Below are 22,248 nucleotides of genomic sequence, written 5' to 3' on the forward strand. Positions count from 1 at the left end.
TGAATATACTTTCTCTGGGAGGAAGTGGCCAGAGTAGAAAAAAAGAAGCATCTAAGATTTGCTATAGTTTGGAAACTCCATTTACCACTTGATAAACTTTAGTCCCATCAATATTTCAACTTGGGAATGAGGCTATAATATATAAGGTTTAGTGAGTAACCATTTGGTTTTTAATTCTAAACGATTCAATTCCCTCTTCAAATAGGGGTTATCAAAGCCTGGGAAAGGAATGAAAAAGTTAGGTAACTTCCAAAATAAGGACCTCTTTAACTCAGAACATATATCTAAATCTTTATTTTTTCACATATATATTTTTATTGTTGGTAGTATTACAGATGTCTCCCATTTCCCTCCCCCCTTTATCCCCCTCCTCCCAGTCCCTCCCCCTCTCCCCCCAGGTCATCACCACCCTATTGCCCATGTCCATGGGCTATGCATATAAGTATGTAAATTTTAATATCTCACCTTCTGATGTCTCTTTGAATTTATCACTACTTTTTTTTTTCCGCCATTTCCAGGGCTTGAAGATCTTGCCAAAGCCTGAGAACTTGCTCTTCCTTTTGGTGGGAGGCGTCATGTCTCCTCCTGCTTCCACACTGTCCATGATCATGCCTGGGTCGGCAGTGGGCTGGCCTGCTTCTTCTGTTGCATGGTGAGAGGGAAGAGAATAGCCAATTCGTTATTTCGGCATAATCTTGAAATTGTCCCTGCCCCTTTCTTCCTGTTGTAGTTGGAAAGGATCACAGCAATGATAAACAATCATGCAGAGACAGACTCCTTGACATCACATAGACACCAAACATCAAAATCCATGATAGATAAACTACTGAGGAGGAAAACGCGAACCAAACCAAGTTGACATCATTTTAGGACAAAAATTCAATGAGATGATTATAACCAGCTCAAAATCTCTTAAAGGCACACACACAAATGTGGATGTCTTCCCAATAGGCATGAGATCTTGCCCCATGAAGCCTACTGTTGTTAGTCTTCTCATTCTTTTGGCATGGGGAAGGTCTTCCCCAGCTAACATACTATCTCCCCTGTCACTGAAGCAGGGAATTTCACCATTTGTGAGTGAGTCATTATTCTTTGTTAAACACTACCCTCTCCCTATCCTCCTCTTTCAGGACATAAATAGTTCAGAGAGGGGGTGACACATTAAGTGTTAACACCTTTCTTACATCTGTTTTTCAGATTGTATTCTGCCTTCACAAGACCCTAGGGAGTTCTGGAGCACTGTAAGGGGACTGAGGTGGGGGGGCAGGGGCATAGAAGGATAGTGGTTTAAAATGGAAGGATTTTTATTTTTATTTTTGTTGGGGGGGGGGAGTAGAGGTGAGGTGAAATTCCAGTTTGCTTATCACAATATTGTTTTAGGGACAACTCTGATTTTAAGGATTTCACGAGAAACATAACTGACATGATAAATGTACAGGATTGAAATGAAAGATCATAAATAAGTCCCTTATACTGACTATACATGCAGGGTTTAGTTAGGTAGCTTTAGTGGCAGAGAAAGGAGCAGCCAAGACTGGGCCAAGAATAATACTTTTAAAAAGCAGGAAGGCAACAAAAAAAAGCAGGAAGGCAACACAATATAGTTTTGCACTCCACCTACTGTCCCAGGGTTCTCTGGAGAAGTCTAGAGGAGAAGAAAAAAAGAGAGTCATGTGGAATAACAGTCCTGAAATTAAAGTGGAACCTTTACTTCATAGAAATATATCAAGGACCACATACTGTATTATCACATGTAATAAGTAAATATGTTTATTGTAAAAAAAGTTTCCATCTGGAGTAAATAACATTTTTGGGGGGGATATAAAAGGACATAACTTCACTAAAACTCATTTTTAATACTGTAGATATATTTTCATAAGAGAAAAGATACAATCAACATGCATTAATTTTTTTAAAAACAGTATCAAAATCAGTATTTTTCTAATCGATAGATGTGAGTCTAGGAAAGTCCACTGATGAAGGTCAGATTTCCATAACCGTAATTACTAGAGTGACTATAGCAATGGCTGCTGATGCATTATTTTGATGTATCCAGATGACAGGGCCAAATAGGGTCCTAGTCACTGAAGTACAGCAGATCAAGAGGACGGAGGACAGGGACTCTTTTCTTCCCAGCGGCATGATTTAGTTATGGGCATCCTGGGTCTCAACTACTTTAACTCCCATATGAAATGCAGTGGAATCTGATTGTAAAAGTGGACCATATTTTAAAAAGTGTCGTTGCCAGAGACATTAGAACTCCTGTCATAACAATTCCCCCTCAATGGTACCCTGAGATGAACCCCCAAGAGTGAACACATGGTATTGCTTTCAAGAGTTAGTGCTTTAACTAAGACAATATTCTCCCAATTATGGAATGTCAATCAGACCTCAACATAGCATAATATTTAACATATGTTAATGTAACCCTTTCAGAATAGAGCTAAGTAACATAAACTTATCATTCTCAAATTGTAACCTTACTTGCAGAGGGAAGGAGGGACTAAAATTTTAAATATCCTAACTGAATAAACTTCTAAAAGACACATAGGAAAATGCTTGTTTACTTAAGAGTAATGGGGTAGATTTAAAAAAAGACAACCCAACCACAAAAACACACACAAAAAAACACCCAGACTAATAATACTTAAAAAAATGGTTATTAGTAGTATTTGATGCTTTTACAAAAGAAAAGAACCACGAAAGCTTTAGAAATGTTAGATGCTAATATCTTCACAAAAAAGTCCCTGTCTGTAAAGTCCTTAACTGAAATATAGCCAATCTAGCCTGCTCCCACTGTCTTCTCAAATATCTAATCATTTCTAAAGTGGAACTTAGTTCAATCCAATTTAATTCTTCATTATGTTGAACAATATATTTATGTCTCCCTTTTCTCTTAAATATTAAAACAATAAAATCATGATATCCTTTTAAATATATTTATGCCTGCTAGCATATAAACTAAAAACAAGTGCTGTTTATATAAAAAAGTATAGCGTGTGTGGAAAATACCAACAGTTTATGATTAAAAAAATGAATGTGTCCACTATTACATCTATTGCTAAGAAGAGCCCTCCTCTTTCTTTATATAAAGAAAGTCATTGAGCCCTAGCTGGTTTGGCTCAGTGGTTAGAGTGTTGGCCTGTGGACTCAAGAGTCCCGGGTTCAATTCCGGTCAAGGGCACATGTCCAGGTTGCAGGCTCAATCCTCAGTAGGTGGCATGTAGGTGGCAGCCAATCAATGATTCGCTCTCATCGTTGATGTTTCTTTCCCTCTCTCTCTCTTTCTCTCTCCCCTCTCCCTTCCTCTCTGAAGTCAATAAAAAAATATTTTTTAAAAAGTCACTGAATATAGTCAGTAAAAAGAATATTTTTTCCTTTGATGCTTTATGCAAATGTACTTAATTTTAATGTTTATGTAACTTTTACAAGTGGATATGCCTCTTGCCTCATGCAGTGGGGTTCAGCCATACCCAACCCTGAACTAGTTATTAGTCCAAATGTATTCATTCATATTCTTATATTCTCATATTCTTTTCACTCCACCTCCCTCTTCTCCCTATGACAAGCAGAACATTATTTCAGTGACTCCCAAATCTGTTCAAATACTTTGGAATCAGCCCAGTTACCATTTCAAAATACAGAATCTCTGGAAGGTGGGACCTAGAAATCTGTTTTTTTTTTAATATATATATTTATTGATTTCAGAGAGGAAGGGAGAGGGAGAGAAAGAGAAACATGATGAGAGGGAGAATCATTAATTGGCTGCCCTCTGCACGCCCCCTACTGGGAATGGAGCCCACAACCCGGGCATGTGCCCTTGGCCGGAACTGAACCTGGGACCCTTTAGTCCGCAGTCCGATGCTCTATCTACTGAGCCAAACCGGCTAGGGCTGTTTTCTTTTCTTTTCAATATATTTTTATTGCTTTCAGAGAGGAAGGGAGAGGGAGAGATAGAAATATCAATGATGAGAGAGAATCATTGATCGGCTGCCTCCTGCATGCCCCCTACTGGGGATCTAGCCCACAACCTGGGCATGTATCCTTGACTAGAATCGAACCCGAGACCCTTCAGTCTGCAGGTTGATTATCTATCCACTGAGCCAAACCGGCCAGGACTAGACATCTGTTTTTAAAAGTCTTCACAGGTGCTCCACGGGTGTGGCTCAGTGGATTGAGCATCATCCTGTGCACCAAAAGGTAACCTGTTCGAGTCCGGGTCGCGGGCCTGATCCCCAATAGGGGAGGGGATGCAGGAGGCATCTGATTGATGTTTCTCTCTCTCTCTCTTTCCCTCCCTCTCTTGCTAAAATCAATAAAACATATTTTTTAAAAATATCTTCACAAGTGATTCTTATGATCACACAGGTTTGTTAAACCCAATCCCAGATTGTTATCTAGAAACCTGATACATGTTAAAAGAGACAGAGACAAACGTTCTCTGCCTGCCTGTAACCTAATACATTGTTGATGAAAAATGAACTAGAAAACCATGGCATCGTTCCAGTGTTTCTTACTCATATACAATATTCCTACAGGATTGTGAGGGGCACCCTGAGTTTCTTAGTTTCAGATATAGTTTAAATTAAAAATAAACAATATAGTCCTGACTGGTGTGGCTCAGTTGGCTGGGTGTTGTCCCTTGCACCAAAAGGTTGCTGATTGGATTCCCGGTTAGGGCACATGCCCAGATTTCCGGCTTGATCCCAGGTACAAGACAAGCAGGTTTCACTCTCACATCAATGTCTCTTTCTCTCTTCTCTCTCTCTCTCCCTTCCTTTCTCTCTAAAAATCAATAAACACATTAAAAAAATCAATATAAAAGTTTGCAGTTATTTTAACATAGTATGTCCCATGTGCACTTGGAAAGAAAGTGTACTGTGCAATTACTGAGTGAGTGTTCTATACACGCCAATTAGGTCAAGTTGGGTAATCATCGTGCATAAATAATATCCTTCTGATTTGTTGTCAGCTTACTCTATCAGTTACTGAGAGAAGTATGTTAACATCTCTACCAATGAGAGTGGATTTGTCTCTTCTTCTTTTTAGTTCTATTAATTTTTGCTTGATATACTTTAAAGCTATGTTATTAGGTATATACAAATTTAGAGTTATATCTTCCTGTTGAATAGATCCATTTATCATGAAATGCCCCATATCACTCTAATAACACTTTTGCCTTGATTTTGTTTTTCTATTTAGTTTGACAATTGTTGTCTTTTAGAGTTTAATCCATTTATAGTTAATGTATTTACTGACACAATTGGGCTTAAGTCTACCATTTTGCTCTATTTTCTATTTGTCTTGCTCTGTGCATTCATTGTTTTAAAATTGATTTTAAAGAGAGGAAGGGGGAAGGAAAGGAGTGAAGAGAGAGAGAGAGAGAGGGAACATTAATTTGTTGTTCCGTTTATTTATGCATTCATTGGTTGCTTCTTTGGCATATTGAACACTGAGCATAGGGGATGATGCTCTAATAAACTGATTTACTCGGCCAGGGCCTGTTCATTCTTAACTGGTTACCATCTACATTAAGTTAGTATGTTTACTACTTATTGCAAGAATTTTACAACATTTAAACTCTATTTGCTCTTTGTGTAAATACTCATGTTTTACTACATATACATAACAATAAAACAGAAATTATTGTTGTTTTAACAAACAATATTATTTTATATTTCCTACATATTTGCTTTTTTAGATACTCTTCATTTCTTTCTGCAATTCTATGTTTCCAACTAGGATAATTTCAGTTAATCATTCTTGAAGGATATTTGTATTGGGTATGGTATTTTCATTTCAAGTTGGGAGTTGAGGTTTTTTGTTTATTTAACTTCAGCACTTCATACTGTCATTTGGTTACCCCCTCCCCCGCCCCCCGCCACCATGGACTGCTTTTCTTTGTATGCTTCATTTTTTAGATGCTTTCTATTTGCACATAGCATAAGTGATAGAAATGGGATGCAGATCTTTATGTTGTTGATAACATACATGGGAAAGAAATTTGAAGTCATACTATTAGGCATTTTTGGTGGAGACTAGTCTGGGAGGGCTCTGGAAACTCAACTTTTAGCCATTATTCAAGAGCAACACCTATAACTGATTAAAATAAAGCGTTGATAAAATTCTTCCCACACATTTTTTGCTTAGGTAGGTGCCTCCTGAAAGAAAGAAATTCTGAATCATGAGAGTGTTCTCATGTATGAAAGATATCAGAAAAAAATAATAATAAAGAAAGAGAAGCAGATTAATCATTCCTAATGAAATGGGAAAGAAGTAAATCATCTTTTCTTTTCACACTCAATCCATTATGCTGACACCAAAGGGAAATCACAAAAACTTGATTCTATCAAATGTCCTACATAGGAAGGGTAGGACCTTCAAATAACTAAATGACAGTGGGGAGGCAGCCAGTCAAGCCTTCCCTACTTAAATCCAAGAGTATTTTCAAGAAGGAAAGGTAGCAGACTGAAAGTAGACTAATGGTTAAATTCATAGGAAAGACCTACTCAGCAGTCTGCCTAAATCCAACTTTGAAGAGTCTATGAAACAGGTATTGGTCTCTCACTATTGAATTCCATTTGGGCATATCTTCTTTGTTATCTAACTAGGTATTACTTATAACTACAATAGTGGCTAGGGTCATGCACGTATTTTTTCAAAATTTTAATTCCAACTCTATATAAATTATATGACTATTTTTTCTAATAAAAGCTTCTCAAAGATGTTACTTCTGATAGTGCTATTTAGGGTGGTAAATCATTGGGGATGAGTTGAATGTACAATAATAGGTATATGAATAAATAAACTGAAACTTTTATATAAAACAGCCCTGGCTGGTGTGTCTCAGCGGTTAGAGGTTGGCCTGAGCACCAGAGGGTCTTGGGTTTGATTCCTGGTCAAAGGCACATACCTGAGTTACAGGTTCACTCCCTGGCCCTGGTCAGGGTGAGTTCGGGAGGCAACCAATTGATGTGTCTCTCTCCTATCTATGTTTCTCTCCCCCCGCCCTCCCTATTACTCCCTCTAAAAGTCAATGGAAAAAATATTCTTGGGTAAGGAGTAACCAAAAACAAAAAAAGGGGGAAAATTAATATAAAGTAATATATAATCATTAAAATGATTTCTAGAGTAGTAATCCTAGATTAAAAGTAGAATATAAATATATATGTAAATTACATATCAGATTATTTAAAACTATGCTAATTTTTGTTAAAAAGGAGAATGAAGGAACTAAACCAAAATGTAAATATATTGTAATGGTAGGATTATGAGAGACTAGTGTTTCTTCTTGCTAGCTTCCTATATATTTTTTAACAATAAACATGTATCGCTTTTATAATTGGAAAAAAAACATTTACTTTTTACAATGGGAAGTGAGAGCTTTCAAACCATCACAGTTAATAAATGAAGTCCAGCATATACATAAATACACAAAAGAAAATAATTCTTTCTACACATTAAGCTTCCAAAAAAAAAAAAAAAGAATTATTTACCACATAAAAATCATAGTCTGAAACAGTAAGCAAATTAAACCACTCAAGGATATATTTTTTTGGTATTTAAAGTAGTGACACATGTTAAAGTGAGCAGATTGGATTACCCAAATGACACCTTCTAGTCCTGTATTCTTTAAGTATACCACCCTTGTTTGCCATGAGTACAATCTTGTGCTAAAGAAGTTAGAAACCAAATTTAAAAGTGATCTAAATTCACCAGCTGTAAACTTTCCAGCTATAGAATGAAGGGTTTGAAAGTATGCATACATCCTGAGGGCAGGGGCTGACTATATCTAACTGAAGTCACTAATCTCTGGAGCGTTCTTGGATCTATTAAAACTGGTACACTAGTTCAGGTTTCTGACTATAAATCTTTGTCTGATAGGAAGAAAATTCAATTCCATCGCTTAGAAAACTGCAATAGAAAGAGAAACTAACAAATCAACAAATTATACGACAAAAAGTATATTCATGTAACTACAAATCATCCCTCTTTTTTTATTTTTGATACAATTATACCTCGGATTTGTTATCCTATATAATAAAAGCCTAATATGCTAAGTGTCTGGTCATCTGTTCAACCAATCAAAGCGTAATATGCTAATGATATGCTAAGGCCGTTCAACCGCTTGCTATGATGGGCACTAACCACCAGGGGGCAGATGCTCCGACCGGTAGGTTAGCTTGCTGCTGGGGTCTGGCTGATCCAGACTGAATGAGATGGGCCAGACATACCCTGCTGCCCTCCCGCGGCCCCTCCCCCTGGCCAGCCCCGCCCCTAATGGGCCCCCATCAGGGTGGGCTGGCTGGATCCCACCTGTGCACAAATTTGTGCACTGGGCCTCTAATATACTCATAAGAGATGTGAATTTGAAACTGTTCTTAGGCAAATTTGTACATGAACCACTTGTTCTCAATAATTCTGATTTTATGACCATCTCCCTCCCATTTCCAATTTGACAAGAAATACAGGCTTGGAGTCACATTTGGGTATTCCATTATTTCTGTTTAAACTAATTATGAAGTTTAAAATGGCTTTATGACCCCATTCTTTCCGTGAGAGCCAACACAAGGTAGTTTCCCTCCAAGTTTCCTTTTGTTTGACAGAAAACAGGGTGTAGGATGCTGGCTTTAGTTTTACGATTCTGTGTTCCAAAGAAAACATCTTTTTCTTTGAGTCATGCAGCTGCAGGCAACTAGGAAAGCAATTCATAGAGTTGGAGGTCTTGATGTTTTCTGGAGGGGGCGGTTGTTGGGAGAGGAAGATAACTAATCAAATCAGAGTTTGGAGTTTCCAGTTTGAGTAATACCCTGAAACTATGCCCTGATATTTAAACTACTTTACTCCCTCATTCAAGTTGTAGCACCTCACATTTCATAGTTTTGTTTCTAAATTATGTATCATGCAGAGTTTTAGTAGTTTCTTTCTTCAACTCCCAAGTTTTTATGGCCAACATTTAATTCAAGTTTTTTAGTTTAAGTTTAGTTGTTCCAGGTGAATTTCTAGGGTGATTTTAAAATAAATGTATAGTATTATTAAAATTTACTTAGCATTTTTCATCCTCAATAAAGTTATCATTAATTATTTGCTATAGATACATTATTATGCCTACTTTACTTTCTAGAGATAAGGGATAAAACAGAGTTCAACAATAAACCCTAGGTCAAAGACAGTGTTCATTTTAGAATCCATATTACAACCAATTCTTAATCAACCATGTTGGAAGGCAAGGTAAGGTACAGGCAATTGGGAGTCCACAGAAAACTTACTTTTCAACATAGCCTTCACTACCTTCTCCCTGTCACTAGGTTTGGTGATTAGCAACAAAATTACTGAGTCTTAATTCTACCTCTACTTCTTATACCTATCGGGTTTAAAAAAAAATCTAGATTTAAAATGTATAAAGTCTCATTTTACCCATGAAACTTCTATTATAATCAGTTATTTGTCCAAAATTTTAAAATCTATAGTTTTTTGCAACAAGATACTTACTCCATTATCAAGAGGTGCCAATTTCTTTTTTTTTTTAAGTTTAAGGTGTACAGCATAATTATTTGACTTACATATATTGTGTTTCCTTCTATTTATAATCTAATAGTTTCATCTGTTTATTTATCTTTTATGTCCATCTAGCTTGTAACAGATCTTGCTTTTACACAAGCATTTTAACAGCATCAGAACTTTGTAAATGGAAAACATTAATTTACAGTACTTACATTATTGTACTTACTCACTTATGCCTTCTAAAAAAAGATTATTATTGGATTTAAAGAACTGTTTTAGAAAACTGCAACAGAATTAAAGAAAGCAAAAGCTGTCACTAATGAACAAAGCAGGCTTTGTCTAGTGCAGGTCCATAACTTTCCTTGGAAGTATTGCATAGTTCTGACCTTTGGGAAATAGAATTAATAGTCAGGGAGAAGGTCTTTCTACTAGTATGTAATGTCCTTGCAGGTATAAATAGTCCTGAGACTCAAACTCCGGGAAAACAGTTTTCTGACCATAACTGCATCAAGAAGTGATGCTGCTTCGCCCTTGGCAACTTGATATATACACTTTTTAAAAATATATATTTTTTATTGATTCCAGAGAGAAAGGGAGCGGGAAAGAGAGGCAGAAACATCAATGATGAGAGAGAATCATTGATTGGCTGCCTCCTGCACGCCTCCTACTGGGGATCGAGCCCGCAACCAGGGCATGTGCCCTTGACCGGAATTGAACCTGGGACCCTTCAGTCCGCAGGCCAACGCCCTATCCACTGAGCAAATCCAGCTAGGGCGATATATATACTTTTTTTTATAACAATTCCAAGTTAATAGGAAGGTGGGTTTTTTTCTTTTTAAATTGATTTTAGAGAGAGAGGAAGGAAGAGAGAGGGAGAGAGAAACATCAATGGGTTGCCTCCTGCACGAGCCCCCACCAGGGATTGAACCTGAAACCTGGGTATGTGCCCTGACTGGTAATTGAACCCACCACCCTTTGGTGTACAGGATGACACTCCAATCAACTGAGCCACACTGGCCAGAGCGAGAGGAAGTTTTGGTGGTGAGGTGATAGAATATAATATATTCTCTCATTAAAAACAAAACAAAAAAACCCTTAAACTTTCCAAAGTTTTACTTGCAAGAAGAAAGAAGGATACATTCTTGTGACAATAGGTTATTCAGAAAATCCAATGGAGCAGAAAGAGCGGGCAATAATTTTTTATTGCTATTCCACATTCGAAAAACAGAAAATTCTATAAGGAGTCCACGACAGACTCCTATACTATTGCTTCCTCCTCATTCCTGGATTTTATGCAGAAAGTATGCCTGTTCCTTCTTTCTTAGAAGAAAGCATTTATTGTTAGACCTATATAGATACGAGATATGTCTCCAATACCTTTGATGACTAAATAATGCCAAGTGTTTTTCTTTAAAGTCCTATGAAGTTTATTTTTAATTAACCCATCTACTATTTATTCCTATGTTAATACTGTTATTCATCCAGCAGTCTCCTTACTAATTTTGCCTCGAAAGAATGATACATTTTGAAATCACCATTCCCAGAACTACTCCCATTATCATGTACAGATTTTAGAGCAAAATGAATCAAGTGACAATGGAAAAAAGAATGTAAGTGGAAATATTATAATACAGTATCTTTTAAAACAATTCCTATGTAAAAGAAAAGCAAAAAAAAAAAGAGGCTAATTAATTAATAAAAGGTATGTGAAGAGTCAAAAAGAAGAAAAAAGCTAGAGATAGGAAATGGAAGGCAAAGAGAAGGAAAGTTCCAGACTAAATGGTTGGGGAGAGGTTATTAAAATTCTTTGGCCTTGTGCCTAATTTAAGGACACGTGCACTGGTTGTTTTAATATGATACTAAGTAAAGAATTCTAGTAAACACAGAAACAGCTTTTATGTTGATCAAGAACTACGAAGAATTATTTGAAAGTTTTTAAAAATACATTTTTATTGATTTTAGTGAGGAAGGGAGAGAAAGAGAGAGAGAGAAACATCAATGACGAGAGAATCATTGATCGTTGCCTCCTGCACGCCCCACAATGAGGATTGAGCCCACAACCCAGGCATATACCCTGACCAGAATCGAACCATGACCTCCTGGTTCATAGGTCAACGCTCAACCCCTGAGCCTCGCTGGCTGGGCTGAAAGTTTTATCTGAGTAAATCTACAGACTTTCTCCTATAGACATATTTCACTTAAGGATAATTTTTAAAATATGAACTTCTGAGGATGACTACTTATTTCCTTGAATGGACACTATAGCATAAATTCCTACTCAGCAGTCGAATACTCAATTAGTTCACCAGTTGTTAGAAAGATCCTATGGTAAAAACTTTAGTTGGGTATTGACAGCTCATAAATTTGCATGAGTCTCAGACAAAGATTATTTGTTTGAAAGCAGGCTCTTTTTGGTTAATAGCTCTGGACATCCATCATAAGTCAAGGGAGTCAACTAACTTAGAAAAAGAAGTATGTTTATCTTAAACAAATGTATTAATATTTTGAATTTAATTATTTAAATTCTCAACTAGATATGAGTTATACCTATACATGGTTTACTATTATATTCACAGTGCCTTAAAAATAATAAATTAATTCAATATATTCAGTAACTTATTTTACATCTTGGTTTGCCCAAAACTAGTACTATCAATTTTAAAGTTCAAAACCTATTACCATATTATTGGCCCAGAAATATTAAAAAATTATTTATGTCTTAATTCACTTTGGACATGCATCGTTTCAAAGAATCTGATAAGACTTTTCAGACCCCTTACCCACTGAAATGCTTTTTGAATTTCATTAAAAATTGTTATGTTTGGTAAAAGCCTTTAAAACAATGGTATAAGTCCCCAAAGTTGTCAGTGTTAAACCTTCATGACTCAATCCTGATTTGCTCGAATAGAATACATTCTAAATTATAAATAATATAAACAGAGCCTGTCCATTAAAATAGCTTATAATCCCCTAGAAATTATCTAGGTAATAGGAAATAAAACCCCCCAAATTAAATCTAGAGAGAATATAAAACTTTTTGTTAGATACTTGAGTGATTTCTATTTCTTCTTTAGCAGTCTCTTATTAGGGATACTTGGTAGTTAGAAAAATCTATGAATTTGATTCTCATTTTTCTTTAGAAGCATAAGAAATATCAAACTTTATCTACTCAAATGAATTTTTTTTTGTAGAATATAGATGTTAGATGGGCTTTCTTCATAAATATCACCACCCATCATTAAGTTATACCTGCTTACCCATTTCTTGCTTTCCAAACATTCTCATTTCCATCTCATAAATAAATGCCTAGCATTATTTAGGTCCTTATTATATTTGTAAATAAAAAACTAATCTTTGAAGCCACAAGAGAATTTAGTGGCCCAAAACTATTCTCACCAAATTCTTTTTTTTAAAATATATTTTTATTGATTTCAGAGAGGAAGGGAGAGGGAGAGAGAAATAGAAACATCAATGATGAGAGAGAATCATTATCGGTTGCCTCCTGTACATCCCACACTGGGGATCGAGCCCATAACCAGGGCATATGCCCTGACCAGGAATCAAACCATGACCTCCTGGTTCACAGGTTGATGCTCAATAACTGAGCCACAACGGCTGGGCCTAATATCACCTCATTCTGGAGAGTGGTTACCTCTGAGAGCAAAGGCTCAAAATGTCATCATAAGTGAATGTGGACACAGAGAAAGGGGTAAGACAGGGTGGGACATATCTCTGTTTTAGATTTCATTTCTAAAGCTGGGTAGTGGCCCCAGAGAGTCCTTTATATTCTTTTCTACAACTTTCTCTATTTATAAAACTTTTTTTTGAGTTAGTGAATTGATATGGACCTAGCCCTGGTGATCAAGGAAGGTAAAGTGAGTCAAGTCCTGACTTCAGTGTTAAAAATCTACTATTAAATGACTCACTTTGCAATCCGTGTGCCTCAGATTCAGTAAAACATGAGAAATACTTTGTAGGAATTTCATCTGGCAAGTTCTCAGGAGAAAACTTACCTTTAGAAACTAAATCACATTAAATCATGAGACATTTGGGAGTGTTAATCTGTGTTCCCACTCTTTTATACTTTTCTTTAAAGTCAACCACATTTTTCATTTTTGAAGGGAAAAAAAGGCAACCTAGGACTGAACATGTTTTCTGCTGCTTCCTAAGTGTAAAAAAAAAAAAAAAGTATACATCTTTTTAAAAAATAGATTAATGTCAAGAAATGATTCACAGGATTTCCTCCACTGTGCTTATATTTAACAACCCTTTAATGAATATCCATTTAAAATTATTTTTCCCTCCTTTCTATCTTCATCTTATACAAAACCTCAGAAGTTTGGAAAAATAAGTCTTCAGTAACAATGGACTTCCACTTCACTTAAAAGCTTTGAAACTCTGAGCTACACTCACAATCATCAGCCTGATCTCTAGCTATCTCTGAGAGAATAACACTTCAAATGTAAAGTACTGACTTCAGAAATATTTATACCAAAGTATTGCCTCATGAGAAATGGAAACACCAGCACAATGGAAAAAGCCTGAGACTTATTTGGAAATTGTATAAATCAGTCTAAAAAATTAAATCAACTCTTTAAAATGGTCCTGTTTATAGAAGTCAACAGGTCTAGTTCTACACCATATATACCTATCAATTGCCCAAGCCCTGTAAAATACTAGTAAAACAACACTGAATTCTAAATATGAGTTTCTTATAGCACTTATCCTCTGCAAAGTCAAGAAATTAACAGATGGTTTCCTAGCAATATTATAGATTAAAAAAAAACTCCAAAGGGACCAAGTAAAACAAAACTATGTGTGGTAGATTAATACAACTAAGTGAAAAATAACTGGTATGTTTTCATTTATTCTTCACAAAGTTATAAATGTCCAAAGTTATAAATGTCAAATTCCTTACATTCAAATCCCTTTAAAACATTCAACTTCACCTGTAGATCTGCCTTGTCTGTCAAGATTTTATTTCTTTGCCTTTTATTACTCACCAATTGCATCTGGATTTACCGGTCTGGAGACATCAGCTTGCCCCATGATTATATTGTCTGATGTATCTCACGACAACAAACTGTCCCGGACCAAAGCGAACTTTTCTTAAAAGATAAATCCACATAAGGAGGGGCCGTGCACTCCTCTCTCAGTGTCACTGCCAAACATCAGGAAACGGCATGAGGTCAATCTGCCGGAGTTTCTCTTTCCCTGTATCCCGGCCTGGGCACTGGAGGTTCTTATAAAAACGTCTTCACGCTGGCTCTCTTCACACAGGAATGCCTGTCATTCCAGGGTGCACACTGTGAAGAGCAGAAGTGCAGGAAGGGGAGGAGACTGCCAACCACATTCTGGCTGCTGAGCGGCAAGCCCTAAAGTCCACACCTACTGTTCCTGATACTGAGCTTGGTTCCTGCTCTCCAGACTTGAGACACAGAAGAATGGGAGCTTACGCAAGAGCCTACCGAAGAACTTATACATTTAAGCACACAAAAAACTATCAGGGTTATGCATAGCAGGCTAATGGGAGCAGACATCCATTCAAAGGTATGTTTTAGATACAGGCTTGCTTAAAAAGGATCAGACTGTTCTCACATTTCCCTGCTTGCTCTAAAATTGTATTTCTACCTCTGAGTGGCATATCCAAATCAGAAAAAGATCTACACACTGGGAATTAATAACATTAGGAATGTTATTTTAGGATTGAATATACTTTTTCTAAAAATAAGAAGAAATGTTTCTGAACACTTTGCTTACTAAGATAGAAACTTGATATAAATATTTGGAAGGTATTATACAATATTTGTCTTTTTTGCCATAGCTCAATAACATATCTGATCTTGGGGAATACAAAGGAGTAGTCCCACATTTTTGGTATAATACATGGACATATCAGCTAACCACAAGTAGCAACCAAAAGTCCAGTTTACATACTGATATTTCATTTTCATTGATATAATTTACATATAGACAGCATTAAGAATACATGATGAATTTTTATTTACATTCATGCCTGTGTATGCTAACACTAAATTTTCTAAATGTAAAAAAGCCACACATAACACACTTACCAGTGTTTGGTCACATGCTCTGGATTATTTCACTAACACTTGAAGATGAAATGGGGAACTAACAATTTGAGCATTATATTAAGGAGTTTTACGTAGGTTATTTCATTTCATCATCATCACAACTAACCATGTGTTGTGAAGAATATATGATTTGCTCTATTATCAGATAAGAAAACTAAAGCTAGTGAGGTCAAATCCCGTGCTTATGTCACCAACTTTTTAAGTGCTGAAGCCCTAATACTCCTTCAACAAATAACAGCTACCCCAAAACAAAGAGCTTTTAGTTTAAATCCTTGTTCTCCAAACTGAGATCACAGGAAGATTTCTAGTACCTGGGCTTTCCTTTTGCCTTTTCTTAGGTAGCTTCTCTCCCCCACCCCCATTGTCTTATCCCCATTATCTGCTTTGATACAGGGGGGGAAAAACAACACACAAAAAAAGCAAAGGTAGCAAATAAGAAAATGACAATGCTAAGGCATCAGTAAGGAAAGAAAGTGAAGAAATACTCAGCCAACATTTAATTGTTAATACTGATAGTAGTCAGAAAAACGGTATGATACTGACCATTAAAATAGGAAAGAGAGTAAAAGGAAAAATAAATTGAAAGAATGCTCCAATGTAAGAATTTCTAATACCTTCTAACTCTGGCACTTATAATAATAAATATATTAGCCTAAAAGTGTAACATATGCAATAACAGTTTCCACTACTGTAAAATGGGGGAGGCAAAAGGGGACAAATAAATTGCCCAGTACCCAGTAGGTACTTAACATATTATAGTTATCATCACATCACCACCATCATCATGAAGATAACACAGCATATTGCTTAAGAGGATGAGCTTTGGAGGCAAATGAAATTTTAATTTCAAATCTATTACTTGGTGGTAACACTAGGCAAGTTACTTCACACCTCTCTGAGCCTCAATTTTCTAATTTGTAAAATGGGCAATACAATACTAAACAGTACAGGGCAGTTATAGGGATGAAATGACATGAACATTAAAAAAAAAGCCCTTTGAGCCCTGGCTGGTTTGGCTCAGTGGGTTGGGCGTCGGCCTGCGTACTGGAAGGTCCCAGGTTCAATTCTGGTCAAGGGCACATGCCTGGGTTGCAGGCTCGATCCCCAGAGGGGGGCATGCAGGAGGCACCCTATCAATGATTCTCTCTCATCATTGATGTTTCTATCTCTCCCTTTCCCTTCCTCTCTGAAATCAATAAAAATAATATTTTTTTAAAAGCCCTCTGTAATGTCCCTGGCACATGAAAAGCTCCCAATAAATGCAAGCAATAATTATCACAGTTCTTACAGAAAAAAAAAGTCATAAAGGACAGGCCAGGTTAAGAGCAGCCAGATTATAGTACATGACAAAAAACTTAGTCATTACAAAGATGTTAGTCAGAAACGGAAGATGACATTTCTGCATCATGAATCCAAAGAGCAAATTGGAAGACAGGCCAAGGGGGAAGTGTGAACACAATAAGGGTTGGTGCACAGAAACATCAAGCAGATGGAACAGTCCAGACAAAAATATTACTGTCAATAAGTTTAAATCAGGTAAATTACACACACACACACACACACACACACACACACACAACCAGAAACGGCATTGTAAAATCTATGTTGACAGGACCACAAGAGTAGAACAGATAGATTTATGGATCTTGGTATAGCTGCTGTTTACCACCCAGCCAATTTAACTGTCCATCTTGGCTTGGCTCAAGGCTGATTTTAAGTTATTGTGAAGGTGGCAATAAAACCTAAAAGAATGACAAGATTCTTAGTGATCATTTGGCTCAATCTCCTACTCCTTACGAAAAAGAAAACTGATGGTCAAAGAGGTTAAATGCCTTGCTTACAGCCAGGGCTAAAACACAAGTCTCTTGATTCTAACGCCAGGACTCACTTCAGCTCTTGTATAAGTGGCCAAGGAAATATTTACGTCCTAAAGATATATTCATTTCCCAAGGAAGTCCGTATTTTACAACATGATTTCTATCAAAACTGCTAATTCTGTTGCCTATGTAACCAAGCCAGTAAATGTTCCTTGATCAACAATATTTACTTTGTGCCAACTGGAAAAACAGACAAGCAGAGAGAGGGGAAGATACTGGCCCATTGATGGCTTTAAAATTTAACAAAGCCTTGAATTCATTCTAGTTTCCCATGCGTTATATACTATTCTAATTGTCATCCAATAAAAGACACTCTTTTTAGAGTACTTTTCCTCCAAGCTCACTGCCTCAAGGAATGGAAGAGTTAGATAAAAAATTATGAATCTTTTCCTATTTTATTTAGGGAAAGAGCAAGCAGGCCTTATACAAATAAAGGTTAATAGGTAAAGAAATTTAAGTAGCTTAGATTAAGACAGCACTTGAAGCCCTCTAACCAGAGCCTCATTTTATTAAAAACTATTTGTAAACACTGCATGTAACCTACAAAGAGCTGAGCACACAGAACCTTTAGTGACAACTTTCTGTTGGCAAGCATATCATATCATACTCTAACATAAAAACATGCTTTATATTTTCAGTCAACAGTTTACAAGATCAATCAGAAGAGAATTTTCATTTAAATATGCTTTATGTTAAAGTACCAATATAAATTGGATTACCTAGAAGAGTAAGCTTTTAGCTATTTTAATCACGTCTCAGCTTAATTCGGCATATTATTTTCTTATTGCGTGAGATGTCTCAAGGAGGAGAGCTCTAGTGGGAGGTTTGGGAAAAGTGACTTTCCTCTAGGAAAGGTTGACCAACAGAAATTATTAAAAGGCCACACAGGTACATATTCAAGTAAGAGACTAATTTTCAACTTTTGCATTTATAATTGGGGGGAGGAGCAGTTTCCTATTCTGTACCCCATGATCTAATTCTAATCTAATCTAGTTGGCTCAGGATAGTTTAGGAGATATCCTACAACTAATAACCTGTGTCTAAAAATTCATGTGGAAATTAGAAAGCCTTGCTAGTCATTTGTAAACACTTCATGGTCTCATCTACTTGTAGAAATTGTTCCCTTGGCCTGAAATTTCTTTCCCAGATCCATGTAGGAAACACCTACTAATCCTTTAAGAACTGGCTCAAATTTTCCTTCCTTCATTTATTTTAACAAATAAAGAACATTTATTTGTTTTTCACTACAACTTTATCTTAGCACATTAATTAAACTGTCACTACCCCCCACCCCAATTTGAAGAAGGGTTAGTACAGTGAATGTTATAAAGCAGATATAAAGGATTGGAATCAACATTAACTGACGAAGAAAAACTTCCTTCTAAGTCATCATAACAATGTTTAAGTAAAAAGAAAAAGAGAGAGAGAGAGAGAGAGAGAGAGAGAGAGAGAGAGAAAGGGGGTGATGGGAGTCCAGTTGAACAAGATCCTCACATTTCATCTAACACATTCAATCTTGGCTAGAGTGTACCAAAATGGAAACAGGATTACTATAATACAAAACTTCCACTACAGATAGCTGTACACACCTGTGTTCCAAGCCCACCCCCAACCCCAAATGCTTGCAACACAACTATTTCCCGGCCTATTGGGCCTATTGACGAAGGAGCACGTAGATCTTCTCTTTAATCCAATCTCTGTTGTAAGGCTGGTATGTCTGGGTATCAGCTCGGTAAATAAGACAGCTGAGGTCTGCTAGATCATCAATAAAATCAAACAACTGGCTGATATCCTATGTGATAGAGGGACTGTTAGGATTCATTCTCTTTAGATGTTCTTTATACATTTTACAAACGCCTTCCATGCATTCATTCACTGATTCACAGTCAGCCTAAGTTCTGCCTTCTGGTCTCTTGGTAGGCTGTACCAGCAAAATGGTGTGAGACATCGCACCAAACTCTTTTCCTGCAGCTGCCACCGCCACACCACCACACACACCACGAGCTTAACCAAAACACTGCCAACAGCCAACCCCTGCGAGAGGATGCTTCCATTATTATAAGCCTTTCCTTAGTCACTCGAGCAAAATCCCAATAAAGATTCACTCATCACTGGTTATGTGCTCAGCAATGTGTTGGTGCTGAAAACAACAGTTTTTGCCCTTATAGGATCTACAATAGAGTCTGATGAGTACTTAGGCACTACGCAAACACATATTGGGGTATGGATGCCTATTACTTTGTCCTGAGAGGTCAGAGAAAATACCTTGAAAGAAGTAAGATCTAAACTGAAAGAGTCAGTCACAGAAGGGATGACAGAGATGAGAAAAAGGAATAAGCATCAAGAGATAAGACTGGAGAGGTAAAGAGCTAGTCATGACTGATTGTACTGTTTGGACATTGTACCCGAATTACAGTGATCTTCAGACTTTTCTAGTGGGCTAGAAACAGCTCCTGGGCAGGGACCATGATGTATCTATCCTTAAACTCTCTTGGCATAACTTAATGGATAGTGGACATGTGACAAGTATTTATTAACCTTGAGTAGAAGGGAAGAAACAGCATTCTTCGATTTTAAGCTTTACTCAGAGAATTTAGTAACAAAAGACAACTAAGGTGAAAAGTGCTACAGATGGAGGCTAGAGACCATGGACTAATTCTGTCATTCCAAACAACTCAGATTGCTGTGAGATCTCACTTTTGTGGGGAAAAATGGCATGTTCATGATCGTTTTTGAGAATTTATTGTTTTGCAAGTAGTAACTTTCAAAGGAGACAAATTTGTCAGGTGAATATTTACATCAAGCATGTCAAACTCAAAGGCTAACATGGGCCAAATAAACAAGGTTTAAGTTTATGTGGGCTGCAAAAAAACAAAAGCTTCAATTTTCATGGAAATGGTTTATTTCGATAGAGACATGCTGAATACAAAGGGCTGAAATAAATGAGTAATTGTTAATATAAAATAATAGAACATTTTAATAAAAATTGATATTTTTTCTTGGACATTAACTTACCAGACACTGAATAACTGCACAAAAAAGTGTAACGCAAATAAACCTGTTTTTCTTTTTTTCCGAAAGCGAAATATTTCCTGTTGCGCACACCAAACAAATCAGTGCTAGACTAATGATGTGGCCATCGGCTGCTAAAATATTCGCTGCTAGTATTAGTGGAGAGAAATGGTGCGCCTGCGTGTAAAACGCATAAGGGAAATGAATGCAACACGATTATAGTAATCAGTCATTAGCGAACGTTGTAGTTCGTTATTGATAATTAATAATTATGTATAACAGGATATTGTAAAAATTAAGTTACGAAGATTTTATTAAAACGTTTCTTATATACCATTATATGGGTTGGGCTGCAAAAATACTCGTTGTGGGCCACATGCAGCCCATGGGCCGAGAGTTTGACATGCTTGATTTACATAAAACCTCATATAATCACTACTCTTAGGCTCAAGATACTCAGCAGAAAGCATTGTACTTCATGTGAACTAGCCTGAAAGAGACAGAGTAGGTTAAGGTTGATGCAGGGCCAGTGGTATCACCAGATATTCATTCACTTACCCCAAATAACACTGGCTTCTTTCTGTGGCTAGCTCATTGGATGCAAGAAACAAACAAATACACCTGCCTCCTTTTCTATATCAAATACTGTAACTCTGGTTCCCATGCCTTCTTTCTAATATGTTAGATGGTGATAAATGCTATAGAATAAAATCATTCAGGAAAGTGAGGTAGGGTGGGCTGAGAGAGAATGCCGAATTATAAATTGTGTGCGCAGAAGGGCCTCATTGGGAAGATGACTATATATAAAGACCTGAGCCCTAGCCTGTTTGGTTCAGTGCTTGGTGTTTCAGTCCAAGGAATGAAGGGTCCTGGATGTGATTCTCAGTTGCAGGCTTGATCCCGGCCAGGGTCAAGGCACATGCAGGAGGCAACCAATTGATGTGTCTCTCTCACAATGATGTTTCTCTTTCTCTGTCTCTTCCCCTCCCTTACATTCTGTCTAAAAATCAATGGAAAAAATATCATCGGGTGAGGATTAAAAAAAGAAGGGGGGAAAAAAAAAGACCTGAAGTAAACAACAAACTCCTCAATTAACTTTCTCTGTCATCTTCCCAATACTATAGTTCTTTCAGTTGTTTTTTAAAAATATTTTTTATTGCCCTGCTGGTGTTGCCCAGCGGTTGAACCTCAAACCATGAACCAGGAGGTCACGATTTGATTCCTGGTCAGGGCACATGCTTGGGTTGCGGGCTCACTGGATCCCCAGTAGGTGATGTGCGGGAGGCAGCCTATCAATGATTCTTTCTCATCATTGATGTTTATATCCCTTTCTCCCTCTTCCTTCCTCTCTCTGAAAATAAATTAAAAAAACAACACATATTAAGACAGAAGGGTCCCGAGTTCAATTTCAGTCAAGGGCACATGCCTGGGTTGCAGGCTCTATCCCCAGTAGGGGGTGTGCAGGAGGCAGCCAATCAATGATTCTCTCTCATCACTGATGTTTCTATCTCTCTCCCTTCGTTTCTGAAATCAATAAAAAATATATTTTAAAAAATATATTAAAATACTTTTATTGATTTTTAGAGAGAGAGAGAGAAACATCGGATATCAGTCGGCTGTTTCTTGCACGCCCCCCACCTGGGATCAAGCCTGCAACCTGGGCATATGCACTGACTGGGAATCAAACCGGTAACTCTCTGGTGCACAGGATGACGCCCAATCAATTGAGCCACACCAGCCAGGGCAGTTCCTTCAGTTTT

The 22,248-nt window shown here is 37.0% G+C and overlaps 1 protein-coding gene and 1 pseudogene across 9 annotated transcripts in view; both read right to left on the reverse strand.

Annotated features, from left to right (window-relative positions):
* The window catches only part of PHACTR4 (phosphatase and actin regulator 4), a 73,639-nt gene that overhangs the window by 23,691 nt on the left and 27,700 nt on the right, over nt 1-22,248 (reverse strand). For 2 of the 9 annotated variants that reach the window (XM_023760979.1, XM_023760973.1), the window contains 3 exons: nt 14,508-14,810; nt 1,622-1,645; nt 466-642 (listed from right to left, as the gene is read on the reverse strand). In XM_023760979.1, coding sequence (XP_023616747.1) covers nt 466-642; nt 1,622-1,645; nt 14,508-14,553 — 247 coding nt within the window. In that variant the 5' untranslated portion in view covers nt 14,554-14,810. Of the gene's footprint in view, nt 1-465; nt 722-1,617; nt 1,646-14,507; nt 14,811-22,248 lie in introns of those variants that run through there. The other 7 variants (XM_023760977.1, XM_023760974.1, XM_023760976.1 and 4 more) reach the window with 7 other exon arrangements.
* Nucleotides 19,110-19,426, reverse strand: LOC106698565 (annotated as a pseudogene).

The sequence above is a fragment of the Myotis lucifugus genome, unplaced genomic scaffold (genome assembly GCF_000147115.1).
Source record: "Myotis lucifugus unplaced genomic scaffold, Myoluc2.0 scaffold_197, whole genome shotgun sequence".
Lineage (NCBI taxonomy): Eukaryota > Metazoa > Chordata > Mammalia > Chiroptera > Vespertilionidae > Myotis > Myotis lucifugus.